Source organism: Pezoporus flaviventris, unplaced genomic scaffold (genome assembly GCF_033815535.1).
Source record: "Pezoporus flaviventris isolate CSIRO_AGI_PZ_B2104156 unplaced genomic scaffold, CSIRO_AGI_Pfla_v1 ptg000036l, whole genome shotgun sequence".
NCBI lineage: Eukaryota > Metazoa > Chordata > Aves > Psittaciformes > Psittacidae > Pezoporus > Pezoporus flaviventris.
Window position 1 is genome coordinate 40254743 of NW_026892584.1, and position 16822 is coordinate 40271564.

The window sequence follows — 16822 nt, forward strand, 5'->3', positions numbered from 1 at the left end:
ACCAGGTTTTCAGTAGCTGTACTTAGTTGTGTGTGAGGGGCTTTGTGTATGTAGCTCTGGGAGGGAGTGCTTGTGATTGCACAAGCTAAGTATTCTTGTGGATGAGCTGGTGAGCCAGGCAGTTTCGAAGCGCTTGCATGTGTTGCACAAGTGACTGCTCTTGTGGGGATGAATACCAGCTCAAGCCACCTGGCAGTACATTCTTCCTTAAGTTGCCCAGGATGTCGCTGCAGCAGGGAGGCAGCAGCCGTGCTCACCTAGCACCTGCTATGCCTTCTGTCCCTGCTCCAGTGTGAGCACACCCTTGCTGGCTGCAGCACCCCAGCACAACTTCTGCTGTGGTTTTCCTGCACAGCCCTGTCTTTCATGGTGATGTTACATACCTGCACTAGCTTAAGTTCCTTGTCCCAGGCTGGAAAGTTTGGCATGACAAAATAGGTTTATTTTTTTATTAATAAAAAAATACCCAAACAATAAACCACTTTGATTACATCAGCTTATTTCTTCTGTTTGGGGGCATCATCCCAAATGGTGCAATTAACTTTAGTTGTGTACAGTACAAAAATTCTAAATTGTGAAAATAGATATGATTTAATGTCTGATTGAAATTCCGATGAAGCCAAACTGGCCAGGTGTGCCAAGATCACTTTCAATAAGGCCCAAGTTTCGTGCTTGCTCCTATTCTGTAACTGATAACCTCTTTTTCTTTTCCAGGGGAGAATGAAATGTGAGGATGTCACTGGGGGGATGATAAAAAAAACCAACAACATTTCTTTGGGCTTGTTCTTGAGGGGGTTCAAACCACCACCATTTCATTATGCTTGTTCTTGAGGGAGTTCAGCTTGTGCATGTCTATTTTGCTAAATGTTAAGGAGATGTATGAAATCCCAGTGTTAGCTACTTGCTGTAACTCTAAATCTTTGTTTCTTTGTCTTAGGTTGTGTGAAGATAAAATGCTGCGTGTCCCATGTTCTTTAAAAGATAACCTGTGTAATCAATTCAGTGTACCTTCATCTGAGCAGGTGTATTTTAGTCAAGTACAGTACAGAGAAGTCTTCTTTTACAAAACATGGTCCTCATATCTTTACAGTTAAGAATCTCTTTATTTAAACCAAAACCAAATAAAACCCCAAATGAAAAAGCACATCCCAGCCCCTAAAAAAACACACTGGCACTAAAAGGAGGGAAAGCTCTTGGACTTGCTAGTGCATCCATGCATTTCTTCTAGCATGCTATTTATAGAAAAAGAGCCTCACAAACTAATACAATACTGTTTGCTTTTGTCTTCCAGTGAGGATGAAATGGAGGAAGCAAATGGAAATAACCCTATTGATATGGAAGTTGAACAAAACAAGGAGAGCAAAAAGGAGGTATAAATCTTTTCTTACTACTGTACAAAGAAAAGTGTTTACTTACTAGCTACTTCATGTAGAAGCTGACAGTATCTAATTTTCTTTATTTGTGCTTTGTATAGTTGTCATACAAGAAAAGAATTGTCTTAAGAATTATTCTTAGATCAAGGCAAGTATAGACAAATAAGTTGTTACAGATGGAGCTGGGAAAATTTAAGACTTTGCCATCCCATGATAATGTACTATGTGAATGTTTCTGGTCTTTTTGATTCCGTCTTTGACTGTGTTAGCTTCAACCACATGCAGTGATGGTTTAATCAACCTAACTATGTGGAGATGGAGTGGAAGCACTTACATCTCTGCTGAGATGGCTTGGTGGAGGGGAGCTATTTCCATTAATTTGTTCTAGGTAGACTAGCAAGGGCATGGTTATTTACACTTTAGACTATCCTGATGTACTGAAATCCTTCATAATAATTCTGAGGATTTTGGTGGCACCAGAATTGCAACTACAGCGATGAACAGTAAAGGAGAAATCTTTTGTGTGGCCAGTTCATTTTGTCTGGGAGGGGGGCCTTAGCCTGCTATTATACACATGGAATATTTGGTCTACTTGAAATGGACTCCTTGCAACTCACTTAAAATACTTCATTTTAAGTGAGCATAGAGTTCTGGATGAAAATAGCCACACAAATGTAACAGTTTTGAAAACCTAGTCTGTGATGCTTACCAGGAAAGTGTATGCTTCATTTTTATGTGTATAGCCTGCTAGTTGTTACTAAAAAAAAAAAGCCTTGCTGTTCAGCAGCAGTGTGGGTTGTATGTGTGAGTGTTATAGGAAGGCATTTACCCTAAGGCCTTCTCTCCTTGAAGTAATTCCCTTTCCTGTTTTCTCATAGAATGATTTCTCTCCCACTGTCATTTTCTTTCAGTTTAAGGTTGTTTTTTAAAAGGGTGTATGTGGAGAAAAAAGGAACACACTAGAAATATTTAGAAACATGGTTGCACACAGGCAGAATGGAAATCTTAGAGTAGCTGTTTTGTCAGTCACTGTCAGTGAGATTAATTTCTCTAATTAAGTATTTTGAATGGAAATAACTGAAAAAAATCACAGCATTCTTGTCTGTTCTTCACCCATGCCAGGGTGCTCTCTAGACTTTCTGGAAAAGCCTTTTGCTTCTGATGGAGCTGGCATCCTTGATGACTTCCTAGGAGCAGAGTGGACATGAATCCATTTGTATTCACCCTTACAAAAGACAGTTCTCCAAAGCCTCAGCAATACCCAAGCTAGAAGGGCCCTCACTTAGCTAAACTGCAAATCTCAGTACTCCATTGTGTCTTGTAAATAATTAAGGCTATAATCTCATTTCCCATTATTTTAGTAAGTTTTCAAGTTTAGATTTCTCTGCAGGCTCTTTGAATGCTTGCATCTGTAAGAAAGCTCCCTTCAGTCCCCTTTACTATTATTTCCTTCTCTACCAATGCTGGCATGCTCTGAAGTTGCTGCAGAAAGACATAAAGGTATTTCTTTGCCAACTTGGCTGCCTCTGTTGTAAGGCCAAACCAGATCACATATGTCTGATAGCTACCATCAAGGCATTTTTGTGGAAAGTCTTGTATGGGAGGAGGCTGTCTGCCCTCCCTGCCACACCAGTACAGGCCATAGTGCTCTGAAAGAGATCACCAGAACTCATGGAGCATGTGCAGTCTGGCCGAGTGTGTGATGGTAGGCAGCCTTGTGGGGACCCTTCTGGACAGGGGATAGTACTGGGTGCTAAAATGAAGCTGAGAACCTGCATAGCCTATTCAGAGATAATGTGATTTGATTTTGCAGTGCCTGAACCTGGGGCTGATTGAAAATGCCTTTGAGAGAGAGCAGGTATCCAGGAGGATGATGTGTTCTTTCTTAATTGTTAGATTTCTTTTAATGACATGGTCAGACATGCAGGCCTGGTCATGTGCTATTAGCCCGGGACTCTTACCGTAAAGAATCTCTCTGTCCCAACCCCATAGAGATGTTTTTTTCCAGCTCTGAGACATGTCAGTTACTGTATGACTTGCCGAGTAATACTGGGATTTCTCAGAGTACCTGAAATCTCTCATTTGTTTCTTCTTTTGGGTATCACCAGAGGGACGAATCTTCCCTTTTTCTCTTTTTTTAGTACATTCAGTGTTAGTGCAACTGTTCAGGTTTCTTACAGATAGTGGTTCCATAATACTGAGGTCATGAACTGGAGTTGCTTTCTCCACCTCTTCCCTGTTCCTGAAAACACCTCCCTGCTTTTACATGGCTTGAGATAGATTGGTCTTCCTTTTTTACACAGTGAAATCTGAGGAAGGGGACCTTGTTTGTATTAAGGGGTTTGTAAGACGGAAGTGTAGTGGTTAGTAGTGGCAATGTCTAAATAAATAGCACTGATAATTCCCTGTATTTTAATTCTTTATGTTTTTTCATTAATTGCTTTAATTCTACAGAGATGTGTGTGGCCAGGAAAGCAAGAGTTTCCAAGACAGGGTAGATGTTCAAATTTTCTGAGCCTGTGCAGTATCACTGGGACCTGGAGGCATTTGGAGCTGTCAAAACCCATTCTGCTGGAGCTCTGGCTTCTTGTCCACAACACAAGAGCTTCACGTTCTTTGAACCATGTAAAGCAACCTTTTAAAACTGCTTTCATTTTTCTTTAATGTTGAGGCTTCTGGGATATCTGCACTGCAGGCATTGTGTGTTGGTCAGCCTACAGCCTGAACCTGTTGTGAGGCATTACTGCATGACCCTGTGAAATTTTGTATGTAGATGAAATATGAATACATCTGAAATGTCTATCCATGTTGAATAATTTACCTGGCTCAGTTATCAAAGTGCTAGCTTCTGAAGCGGAGTGCAGAGCTTACGTCACTTGTTCATAGCTAAACCAGTCTGTTTTTTCCTGCTTATCACTCCCTTCTCTTTGAGGGTGGTATAAATCCTGCAACAGCAATAATTATCTTTTGCTCCTGGGCTTTCCTTAGGCATTGTCTCTCATGGAGTCCTTTGCACTAAAGGAGGGAATAAAAAAGTTGAGAATAGGCAATTGTCCACATTAGTGTTCCTGTGTGGCTCTGGCTGTTGAGCCCATGAAGAGGGTGCAAGCTTTTATCTAATGGCAGCTGTGCTGGGGCCTGCTAGTCTTCAGGAGGCAGAGCCTCATGATTGTGTGGTGGCTTTGTGCTCTGCTTTATGTGGATTTTAGTGTGAGTATTTTAATGCTCACTAATGAGCAAATGCTGCAAGCTGTTTAGAAACTACATGTAGCTGCAAATTAGCAGGGAAACAATAGTGCCAAGTGAAGCCAATGTGTTTAAAGCTGGTAGTTATCAAGTAGAGGATTTCAGACGTGTGGCCTCTCCTCTGCTTTTTCTCTCCCTGTCACCCTTCTCAGTGTTCTTGGCCAGGCTCCAGCCACTGGGTAATAAATCTTGGGTATGATGTGCTTGTTGAAAATGACTTCTGCAAGAAATGGTTTTGGTATTAGAGAATCGGATGTGCTCTTGAAGGATCTGTAGTATAACATCCTAGCTAATCTTCCTGTTACAGGTGTGGGCCTAATTCTTTGCTTGAGACAGAAAGTGTAAAAATAATGAGTGATGTGTGAAATATTCCCTTTTCCAAAAGAGACTTAAATTTTATTTGTGGTCAGAACTGCATCAGTTTAATGGAACAGTTGATGTATCAGTACTGTGGAAGAAAACTTGGCTTCCAAGAAACTGCCTAACAATCTAAGAATTACTTTGTAGTCATCTCTCTTCTTTATATATAGCCTTTAAATAAACTGGCTTATTCCTTCTCCTGTCTGACATGTAGAAAAACAAGGCTCTGTAAACTCTTCCAGTTGCATTCTTCCCCTGTCTCCAAGCTCCACTTTGTTTCCTTCTGGTGTTCAGTTAAACTGATGTGTGCAGGCCTGGTGACAAAAGCAAGAAGAGAGGTTTTGGAGTGTTTGAAAATAACCAGAATATTTAACTGCTGGAAAATTGGGCATTTTGTCTCCCAAAATGAGAATGTGCAGAGAAGACAACTAGTATCTCTGTTAACATTGAAAGCTGCCTAGAAGAAAGGAGACATTTATACAAGATGGTTTTTTCATGACATGCCGCCTAAAGCAAAAAACGTCTGCAAGCTTTTTAATTCTCCAACCTGTGACAATGGCTAAAAGAGTCACAGAATGGTTTGCTTTGGAAGGGATCTTTAAAGATCTAGTTTTGTAAAGTGACTGCTGTTTGCCAGGTGCCGCCCGCTGAAACCGTTCCTCAGGTGAAGAAGGAGAAGCACAGTACACAGGCAAAGAACAGAGCAAAGAGGAAACCTCCCAAAGGAATGTTCCTTTCCCAAGAAGATGTGGAGGCTGTTTCTGCCAATGCGACAGCTGCTACCACTGTACTCAGACAGCTGGACATGGAATTAGTCTCAATCAAACGACAGGTACGGATGGGATAGTTCAAGAATAACTGCTGGGTTTGGTGGTAGTGCCTGTCACAGTCTGGAAAGTTCACAGGATTGTGTAGCTTGACAGTTCTGCTGTCACAAAAAGCTGGACAGTTTTGCTGCAGTTCATGTGGCTTAATTGATAAACTGCTAGCCTTGTGCTATAAACTAATGCAGCCCTGTGTTCTGTATCTCTTGCGTTTTAGTTCTATGGGCAAAACTAGTTTGTATGTGAAGTGAAGCAAGGAAAAGCCCATAGCACTGACTTGAAGGAACGTGTGTTGGTGCTTCGTTTTTCTTGCAGTTCAGGGTCCCTTATTTTTTAACTATGGACTGTGACATTCATTTCAGCAGTATCTGATTTCCATCTGCAGCAGTTTTCCTTTGCCTTCTCATATGTTACTTTTGAACAGGCATGTTGTATGATACCTGTCTGAGAGAATAAGACAAACTTCCCTATGTAGCTTTTGCTTCCCTGATGGATCTGCCTTGTAAACATATGTTTTTCAAATACCTGTTAGTAAAGACAGGTTTAATACATGAGTCTGTTTCCTAGAGCTGAACATTTTTACTTTTTAAAGCAGAGATCTGGCTCAAGCTCTTTATTAAACTTAATAGAATTGGTATTTTGCCCTGAAGCCTTTTTCTTGGCACTCTGGGAGAAGCGGAGCTCTCTAGCAGTCTTTGATTCATTATGTGCTCTGATCAGGGCCTTTCTTCTTATGCTGAGCTTTATACAGACCTGGAAGTTGGGGCAGTTCTTGCTCCAAATAACTTGCAGACAGGATAGAATAAATGGGATCTCCTGGTATGCTTCTGCATTGCTTTATTCCAATATAACAGACTTTCTTCTTGGAAAAGAGAGGTGGTGAGAAGCACAGGAATGCTGAGCTTGTGTGGTTCCCGCTGCGGCTGCTGGAAGAAGGCTTGTCCGAAGATTTTTGTTTTTAAATCCTTGTTAAAGGGATTAAACTTTCTTTTCAGATACAGAATATCAAGCAGACAAACAGCGCACTCAAAGAAAAACTTGAAGGCGGTATAGAACAATACAGACTTTCAGAGGTAGGATCATTTTCTGACCCTTGTTTATTGTGAAGATAAATGCTGATATGTGTTTACATACCAATGCTATTGAGGTTGCTAATAAGCTACTACCAGTGTCCTGTTAGTTGCTAGTGTGAACCAAGACCGCTATTGTATTCATTGTTGTTGTGAAATGGAAATGAGAGATGAGAAGAAAGAGCAGTGATTGTGAAAGTGGTTTCTAATGAAGTATGGACGTTTTGCATATACCACGTTTTGTGTGTGTGTGTGTGTGTGTATATATATATATCACAGTTTTGTATCCGTATGCCCTGTGAGACAAGTAGTGCTTTGCTCTGAATACTGGAAAATACAGGAGAGGAAGTTAATGGCCCATCTTTTCTTGGCACTTGGTGGTTTTGCTGGTTTCTTCCACCTCATGCTGGAAATAATTTGACCAAGATTACAGAGAGTGTCTGTGATAAAAACAAGTAGCTGCTTTGGAAGAGTGTGGCTCTTGGTTATCTGTTGAGACCATTCTGTATCATTTTGTATTACCATGACTTACTGGTCAGTGTATGTCACAGCTAAATGATGAATGGATGCCGTATGCAGTTCTTTGTTGAAGACGTTGATATTAAAAGGAATGATAGAGTTTTGACTAACAATTCCTTGTTATGAGGTTTTTATGAGCTTGGATACAACTGAAAGTTGTTGCTTATATAAATGAAGTTACCTATGTGTTTTTGTATTTTTTTTTGTCTAGGTTGCTCAGAAATTTAATGCACGCTGGACCACGGATGAGCAGCTTCTTGCTGTGCAAGGTATAGCACTACATGGCGATTTTCTTTTTTTTTTTTTTTTACTTCAGTTGCTAATAATCAAAGCTGCGTTTCAGAGATGTTCCACTTCAGTGGGTAATGAAGCATTTTGACATTGCTGTGTATTAATGCCCAAAGAACAGAATTGAACAAGGAAGCAATAGCCCCTCTTCCACTCCCTGGGCAGTATAAATTGCTCCATATGAATATTTACAAATAATCTGCTTGTCCAAGCCTTCAGAAAGTGAAACTGTACTGGAAGTCACTGCTATGCTCTTTGCCTGTGTGACTTCTCAGGTACTACAGGCAGATTTACACAGGTCTTTTAGATTTGGCTCTACCTGTCTTTATTGCACATCTATCTTCTTCTCTTCTCCAGGGCTTAACTGTCTCATGTGCAATTTTTTTTTTTTCCTGGATTAATATGAGAAAGGATTGAGACCTTGACAGAAGTTCACCTTTGGTTTCTTATTGTGTCACTTGAGCCTGATTTGTGGTCCTTGTGGAAATAACGTGTTGGTTTTTTTGCTTCTTTTTGTTGTTTTTAGCAATCAGGAAATACGGACGAGACTTTCAGGCAATCTCTGATGTGATTGGAAACAAATCTGTGGTGCAAGTGAAAAACTTTTTTGTAAATTATCGACGTCGTTTCAACATAGATGAAGTTCTGCAGGAATGGGAGGCAGAGCATGGCAAAGAGGAGGCAAATGGAGCCAACAGCCAGAAGCCTGTAAAATCCCCTGATAATTCCACTAAAATGTCTGAAGAGGAAGATGAGGTAAATCCTATTTAAGTCACCTAAAATTCCCAGTCTGAGCTCCTTTCGGATAGGGCTGTGTGTATATATATATACACACTCTTTGCAAAAGCCATTTTTGACAATCTTCAATCTGAGCATATTTTGCTTCAGCTGGATATACAGATTTCAGTACAGATTTTTGGAATTGGGAATTCCAAACATGTACGAAAGTGGAAAGAGAACAATTTATTTGCAGCCCTCTGAAAGTGTATGCGTCTCTTCAGCACATGGACATTTTAATGCCTCTTGCTGCTGAAACCCCATACATCTTTATCTCACTTGGATGTTTTCCCTGCGCTCAGTTCTCCAAGCTGTTTTAGGTTTGGCTTTGTGGGACCGTACAGTCTTCTGAGACAAAGCTCAACCTTTCAGTTTTGACGTGGAGTGATTTCACTCGGGGGAAGGGAAGAAAGCTGTAAAAAAGGCGAGTGTGTGACACTTCACTCTGGAATGATGTAGAGGCAAAGTTTCCTTGATTTTACAAGAGTTTCTATGAAGACAGATTCTAGAAACAGCCTCTCCTTGATGGCGCTGCATGGAGTTAACGCTTCTCCAAAGACAATTTGTGTTTGAAGTTATCTAAGGACTGTAGAGTGTCTAAATATGGAAGTTATTTGCAAAAATGTAATACTACAACAGTCTTGCAAAAAAAAAAACCCCTCTAGCGGTTTGCGTGTTAAAAAATGTCTGATCTAGGAATCCCTTTGGCTGAATTTTACAAGATGGCTTGGCACAAAAGCCGTATCTGCTAATTGTAAGCACAGTCAACAGCATAAGATGAATTTTGGTCTCACATGGACTAAAGATTTCTCAGTGTACTGTATATTTTTTTTGCCCTGATTATGGTTGGCTCACCCATATGTTACTGTTCAAACATTCAGGGAGCAGAGCTTCATTGCTTCACAAATCTGAATGTGTTATTCAAAGATGCTTATATCTGGGGACTAGATCCAGAGGTATGATAGCTGAACAAAACCAAACTCAAAAAACTTTCCTTCTGAGAACAGTATGAGTGAAATTGTCAGTCTTCCAGAATTGAGAGGTGGAGCAAAGCAGCTGTGGTCTTAATATGTAGCTATCCATTTGAAAGACAGGTGGCCTGTGTCACTGTCTTTTCCTGTGACCAGTGGAGTTGTGTCTATTGGCAGGGCAGAGCTTTTCTTCTCTGAGCCCTCTGAGATTCTTCCTGGCTTCAAATACCCCCTTGCTCCTGAAAGGTGCAGTCAAAAAAGGGGAGTCTTGCTTGAGACAGGAAGAAAATGGTTGCAGCAGTAACTGGAGCGTGGTGATGTGGCCAAGTGTCTGGATACTGGAGCAATGAGAATCCCAGGCAAGTTAGCAGAGGAGAGGGGGGAGTGGAGGCAAGACAGCAAGATCTGGTGACATGACTGGTGGAGCAGCAGCTGCATTCCCCAAACCAGTGATGAAAAGTGCCCAGGCTGGAGCTGAGCAAGTGCTGAGTGGTGGAAAGGGGACTGAAACAATAGGCTGCTGGGAATAGTTGCAAAGCCTAGAGAAAAGGCAGCTATTGCAGGAGTGAGATGCTTCTCTGTGCCCTGCAGTGCACTAAAGTATGAGGGCAGAGCTTGCTTGCACTATGCTGACACAGGCAGGGGCCAGGCAGGGTTGGCAGTAAGCTGCCAGCTGTGACATATCATGTATGACATAGACTAGCACCATGTGGCTTGTGGTTTTGATGAAGCCTATTCTGGACAGTAGGAACTGATGTGTCATGGCTGGGAGAAGGAAGGTGCTGGCAGCATGAAGGGGATTGTAGCTACCAGGTCTGCACGGTTTTAAAAAGATGCACAAGGAAGGGACACAAGGGTGTTGCACAGTGGATGTCTAATGGCCACGATGCTCTGAGCCTGTCGGATATTGCTGCTCAGGCTGGCTATAAAAGTGATGCTGCTGCCTTCAGAGATAACATAAGCACAGTGCTGACTGGGTGCCTGTCTTGAGTTGTTCTGGGGACAAAGTGAAATGCTATTGGAATTATCACATCAGTGATCTGTGTGGTCTAGGAGGGTGTGCCTGGCCCCTCCTGAGCTGTGCAGTACTGTGTGGCTGGTGCCTGCTCTGGAGAGCATTTGCGTGGTGCTCAAGCTGGTCAAGTCAGGTGGACTCAAGTCAGCAGTAGCCAGGAGAAGACTTTTGCTGGACTATCACAGAAACCTCTCTGGTGCTTTCTCCCCTGGCATGCCTTGTTTGTCTGGCTGCCAGCTTAGTAAAAGCTTTGTCAGCCCTCTGACTGCTCTGGGTTTTCCCCTTCAGTGTGTTTTCATAGCAAGTGGTCACAGTTCCTTTTTATTGTTTGTTTTTGAAGGGGGGAGGCGAGACTGCTCATTATAAAGCAGCTTCAACTCCAGTCTTCATTTTTTATATTTACACTCCCGACAAATCCCAGTGTGGCTCAGAATAGGGGAAGTTGTTGAGATTCTTCCCATTTTTGCCAGGTTGTCATCTTTGTTGCTTTCAGTACTGTGGACCCGGGGTGAAGTTTGGAGCTGCAAGGCCTATGTGTAATCATTTTTAAACTAAACGTGTCCTTTTTCTCCCCCCTCCCCCTTCCCTCCAGGCTACTTCTGTTCTTGATGTCAGATATGCATCTGCTTCGTGAGAAGGTGCTGTAGCCTAGAACAATTTGTGTTGACTACTGTGTTATCCAGGATATCAGGTATTAGCAAACCTCAGACAGCCATCTGCATCATATCTATGGACAAGCAGCTATTACCAAAAAAAGGCAAATGCTTCCAGTTCTGTGCTACATCTGCCTTAATCTCCCCTCGTTCCTCCATACTGCCTCCACTTTCTTTCAAAAGCACCCAGGTAGCTCAGCTCTTCATTTCATCAACATCCTGTGTAAGCATGGGGATTTCTAGAACCAGTAACACCTGTCTGTAAATCTTGACCAACCTGCAGAACAAGGAACTCCTTGGCAGCCCCACTGTAACTCTACACATTAGGAGTTCTTATAATACTTGGTCCATAGGGTATAAGTGCGTATTGCTGCATGGCCCTGTGGTCTCTGCTTCCTGTGCATTCTTACGATGACACTATTCTTAGCGAGCTTTCTATAAAGGAGAGAGGCCTGTGCACATGCCAGTAGTGTCAGGTTTGTTCTGAACTGACAAGGCATGTTAGCAAGCAATTTTGAATAATGCAGAAGTGATAGGAAATGTCTTTTTGAAGGTTTGGTCAGTCCAAGGTTGTAGATGTAAATCATTATGCTTCTGGTTTGTGCAATTCTTTCCACTATAATTGTGTGTTCTCACTTAATAGAAAGCTCCCTAATTGAGCATTTTATTCCTGTATATTTTAATGGCTTTTATTTAGTGCAAAAGGGAATAAATAACCTGAAAACATTTGATATGCTATTTAACCCCTGGCATTCAGCATTTGCATTGTAACCTGTTCAATGAGTGCTACACAACTTTCTTTTTCCTGATCCTCTGCGGGATTAAGTCAAAACAACTTTCTCTGGTGCCTCTCCTTTTGGAATACGTGCCTTTTTCCATTTGGCTATCATAGGTCACTTCCTGTCCCAGTGTCTCACTCCTCTTCGGAGCGCTGTTTGCCAAAGACATCAAACTACTTCTCCCACTGGAAGTCTGGATAAGGGTTGGAGCACAAAATTCAACCTTCAGATAGTTTTTTGGCCTCTCTAAGTTTAATGGAGAAGAACTGGCTTAATTTCATTGGCCATTTTAACCCTTCTGAAGCACACATTGCTTTCATGTTCTGAACCAAAATATGCAATTTAAAAATCTAAGAGGTGCTTTTCCAAATACTTGGTGCATGCAGCTTTCAAATTCCCAGCCCTCTGCTCAGTTGTGCTATGCTGTGGTCTGTCTAACTGGCTTGAACTGGAGCCATTCTTGGAAGTCCTGCCTGAGGACTTCACACCTTGAACAAGGTGGTTACTGACTGCCGAGCAGATAGTGTTCAGAGAAGCTAGAAACAGCAGTATTACTTCTTGTCCAGTGGAAAGCTGCAAAATAACACTAGTCACAAAGCATTTAAAAATGGTTAATTATGTTGGAAGAAACCACCTGTTGTCTTTTCAGGTGGAAAAAAAGGACCTTCTTTGCCTCCCTTCCTCTACAGAGGGTTCAAGCCAAGATGGCACACAGTAACGCATGGCACCAGTTTCTCTTAACACAACCTGAAATGAGCTAGTCCGTATCCTGGCCTGCAGCTGAGGTGCTGCAGCTTGGAGTCTAGCCCTGAACTTGGTGCTGATGTTTGAGCTGCTGGGCTGGGCCATGTTGTGTGCTGTGGTGGCTCTGTTCTCTGTACCTAAATGAGGTATGCTAATGCCAGCTGGCTAACAGCCAGATGTGACTGTACCTCCTGTAACGCAGATGCAACCGAAGGAAAGGCAGGAGAGGGGAGCCTCATGTACCAGTGAGATGGTCTCCTTCCCAGGTCTTGTGTGAGGGAAGTAATTCAGCATCAGAAATTGAGCGACAGTACACAGGTGAAGGAGCAGATAGGCGTTTGCTAGGGCAAGCTAGAGTGTGGAGCCCTAAAAGGGCCTGTTTCAGCCACTTTGCAGCTTTTTCTGAGCCATTTCGTTCTGGTAGCTCCAGAGAGATCCTGTGAGGTGATGGGAGGAGGGAAAGGAGCTCTTCCCTATCCTCTGTTTTGGAAACCTGTAATCCCAAGCTTCTGTCAGTGTCTCTACAGCTGTTGATGTGAACTGGCAGCTCTGGTGGCTTTGTAGATGTTCCTTCAGTCCGGTGTCAGTTGGAGTTGGGAGTCTCTTGTGGGAAAGGACACTAGTTGTTAGCCAGTGTGAATTAGAATTAAAGACCAGGCAAATAGCACTGTGAATTCTGCTGACAGTTCTGGTGTAAAGCAATGCCGCTCGTTAGAAATACTGTGGTATTCAGCCTCCTGCTGGTACCAGTGCGTGGAGATAGGTCCTTGCCAGTGTGAGAGGGTTCTGTGAGATTGCATCCCAGCTGATGAAATTCCTCAGGAGAAACTTCTGCTGGTGAATAAAGCCACCCATGAGGACTTTCCATTGAGTTTTGCCCTCAAATCTGTCCATTTTATAATCAGAAAAGTTGTGTTTTGCCTTTATCCCTAAGGGGTAGGGAGAAACATGCGTCATTCATGATATTAGGAAGAAAAAAGTCGTTAATTACCTTTCAGTTGACTGCTATCTTATTGTAGTTAATACGTACAATATAATAGCACTATTTTAAACCTTTAGTTTTCTAAATTCTCTTTATGTTTTTAAATGCAATAAAATCATTTTAGCTTTGAAAGTTTAAATGGTTTGGTCTTTTTTTGGTGAAGACCCTCTCCTTTTTTCAAATGGGTCAAGCATTAGATACATCAACTGGTTGCATTCTGATTAGAAGGGTCCACAAAGATAACTGCATAAGATAGAATATTCACTTAAATTTTGTTTCTTAAACTATCAATGTGAATGTCATAATTATATATATTGTGGAAAATGGGAAATTATTTCTCCTAAGTATAAGTTATTGTGCAAAATATGGTATCGTCAAAGAAAATGATAGTTTAAGTTTTAGTTTTAGAGATCTTAAAGATATAAAAGTGTATTGCATATGCATAAACAAATTTCATTTGTTCTATTTAATTTTTATGTAGTTGTGCAAAGTGCTAGGTAACTTCTCTTTTTGCTTATCCATAAAAATGACCTTGTTACTTGAATATTCGTGTTTAACTGGTTTGAAACAGTGATCAATTTCTGATAACCAAGGGAAAAAAATACATGCCTCAGTTGTGCTTAACAGTATAGCAACAATGTACAATCAGATGCGTAAGACCATAGTAGCCATAACTGGTAGTGCAACCACAATGGTTGTCTTGATATATTTAATACCAATGGGGATAATGAATTCTTAATATATATTTTTAAAATTTGCAACCAGGAAGACCCCATAAACATCCACTAGAACACTTTTTTAATAGTTAATGTAAGAGCGAAATTCTTACTCTCTTAAAGCAATGTCCTGACATTTTTCTTTCCTGCACAAATACATCTGAAACATTATGTATTAAAATATTCTCATTGTCACTTTAAACTTCAGTTTTAATCGCTAACATGCTGTTGGTATTCTTGCACACCAAATATGAGCCAAACAGTGCATTACACTAACTTGACCACTGGATTTCTGACCATAAATCTCCAAGTCAATGAAGCGCAAAAGTATCGTAGGAGGTTTCCCTGATAATGCGTTTTTTTAAGTCTGTATAAAATTATGCATAGCCCATTCCACGATGAGTGGCTGATATTTACTCTTCACCAAAAACTGAAAGAAAGCAAAAGAAAAAATATTTTTATTAGCTCCAGCTTGTCTTCAGCAAGTCAAAATCTAGTGATCTTGTGCAATGCCCCTAAAGCAAATACTTTCTGCCACTCCCTGGATTAATGCAGCTTTTCCTGTTGATAGTAAAGCACAATTGCAGTGAAAGTTACCGTTCAGAAAATGGAAGGTCAGTATAGTCTATGCATGTTGTATAATAATGAGTGTTTACATTCATATTCTCCTAAAATAAAATTTATACTGGAGTGTATAGTATTCCATTATGTAGATTTTATCAATTTTGTTAACTGCTTATAGATTGCTTAAAAGAAGTTTTTTCAAGATTTTAAAAGATGTATAAGGTTAAGTTTGCAAATATAATGGAAATGCTGTATAGCTTTTGAAGTGATAAAATACTCGTTGGGATTTTAAAGAAAGTATGTTGTCATAATGCTGTTGTAAGATTTTAAATGTCTTTTTTGCCTGTTTTCTATTATTCAGCACACTTACTGTGATGAATGTTCATAGCATTATAAAATTGCTTAGCCACTGAAAAGTAACATTTGGTTTTGAATTATTTTACTGTATGAGGAATTGTAGTGGGGTAAATTCCCTTGTGAAATTCTACATAATTCATTTTTCTATGATTTCCAATGTTTGCTGACATCAAATAAAATTTTTTCAAGCCATTGATGTAATAAAATATGTAGTAAAATGTTACTGATGTAAAATGTGGTTCTGGTACATAATTGGTCCCCTACCTTTCAAATGTTGGTCAGGAGAACCAGCCAGGTTCCTGTGTTTCATCGTTCTGTGCATAGGTGTTGTTGGAGTACAGGTGAACTGCTTCTGGTGTTGATGGGCAGAGTCCTGCTCTTTGGGGAAGTTTGAGTGGCCTCTGGTGCAGTGCTCTCAGCTGGAGCTACCTCCTGCAGTTCATGCTGGTGGCCCTGGAGATACTGCAGCTCCTTTCTTGATGGCACAGCATATTCCTTCCCCAGCTTGTGCGCTCTGCAGTCCTGCTGGCTTGGGCATCGTCTCCAGTGCATGGGCAGTGCTGTCACGAGGCAGCTCTCATGTTTGAGAAGAAGTGTGACTGGGATACTGCGATAGAGGGGTAGAGTTGGCATCCAGCTTGTTAGTGTATGGATGGACACCTGAAGAATAAACTGCTGTGTGCTAATTGCAAAGAGCTAGAACTTGGCCGGACAAGTTAACATCATCAGCATCTTTGTCCAGCCATGATGAAAAAGCATTTAAAATATACAGGAAAAGGAAATTCTTACCCTTGAAGCTTAACAGTGTGTACATAGATGTTGCTATCACAGATGCTCAGAAAAACAGGAAATTTTGCACAGGGGTTAACGTTGGGGTTTTCAGGGATCTTCTGTCTTCACATGCTGGGTGCAATACGCACCAAATGCAGAAGCATGGACAGGATGTTAAAGGGCTGTTTGGGGGAAACTGGTGGTGTCCTATTGCATTTACTGGGCAGGGTACCAGTGGTGCTTTGTAAGCCGGGGAGCTAGCACAGGGCAGATGACAAGGCATTTTCTGCTTTGCTCACGTGTGTTAAATGCAGCAGAACTAATCCTGCAAGATACTGTGGTGGTTTGCAGTGCCATAGTGTATGGAGGGCCGGAATTAAGTCATGCCTTTCTACAGTGTAAAGCAGGTGGGGTTGGAGGGAGATGTGCTTGGGTTTTTGGAAGCACAGACAGCATTTTTAGGAGTTAGGTGTGTTTCCTTACTGGAAATTAATTTTTCTGGTGGCAGTGAATATGGAAACAATGTTGTAAGGTAGTGATCCACCTTTTTAGTGGAGTCATCTGACTCAAATACCTTTCAGCCCTTCCTGCCCATGCTTCCCCAACACAAAAATGGAACAGAGAGAAACACACAGAAAGGAGTTTCTCCTCCTTTCAATCAGGAAGCATAAGCAGGTGAGGAAACGGCAACTTCCTCTGCCCAAATACATACCTGAGGGATCTCCTGAGGAGTCCAGATGCAAAGGTGAGTAGTGCAAATGCTACTCTATTTAAAACCAGAGGGCCTATGTTCCTACCTAATGATGGTATGTA

General features: G+C 41.3%; 1 protein-coding gene across 2 annotated transcripts in view; it reads left to right on the forward strand.

Annotated features, from left to right (window-relative positions):
• The window catches only part of RCOR1 (REST corepressor 1), an 84533-nt gene extending 69072 nt beyond the window's left edge, over positions 1–15461 (forward strand). For both annotated transcript variants that reach the window (XM_061464049.1, XM_061464050.1), the window contains 6 exons: positions 1292–1370; positions 5617–5811; positions 6799–6876; positions 7604–7661; positions 8207–8436; positions 11036–15461. In XM_061464049.1, the coding sequence (XP_061320033.1) occupies positions 1292–1370; positions 5617–5811; positions 6799–6876; positions 7604–7661; positions 8207–8436; positions 11036–11077 (682 nt within the window). In that variant the 3' untranslated portion in view covers positions 11078–15461. The remainder of the gene's footprint in view (positions 1–1291; positions 1371–5616; positions 5812–6798; positions 6877–7603; positions 7662–8206; positions 8437–11035) is intronic.
• Positions 15462–16822: the final 1361 nt, after the last annotated feature.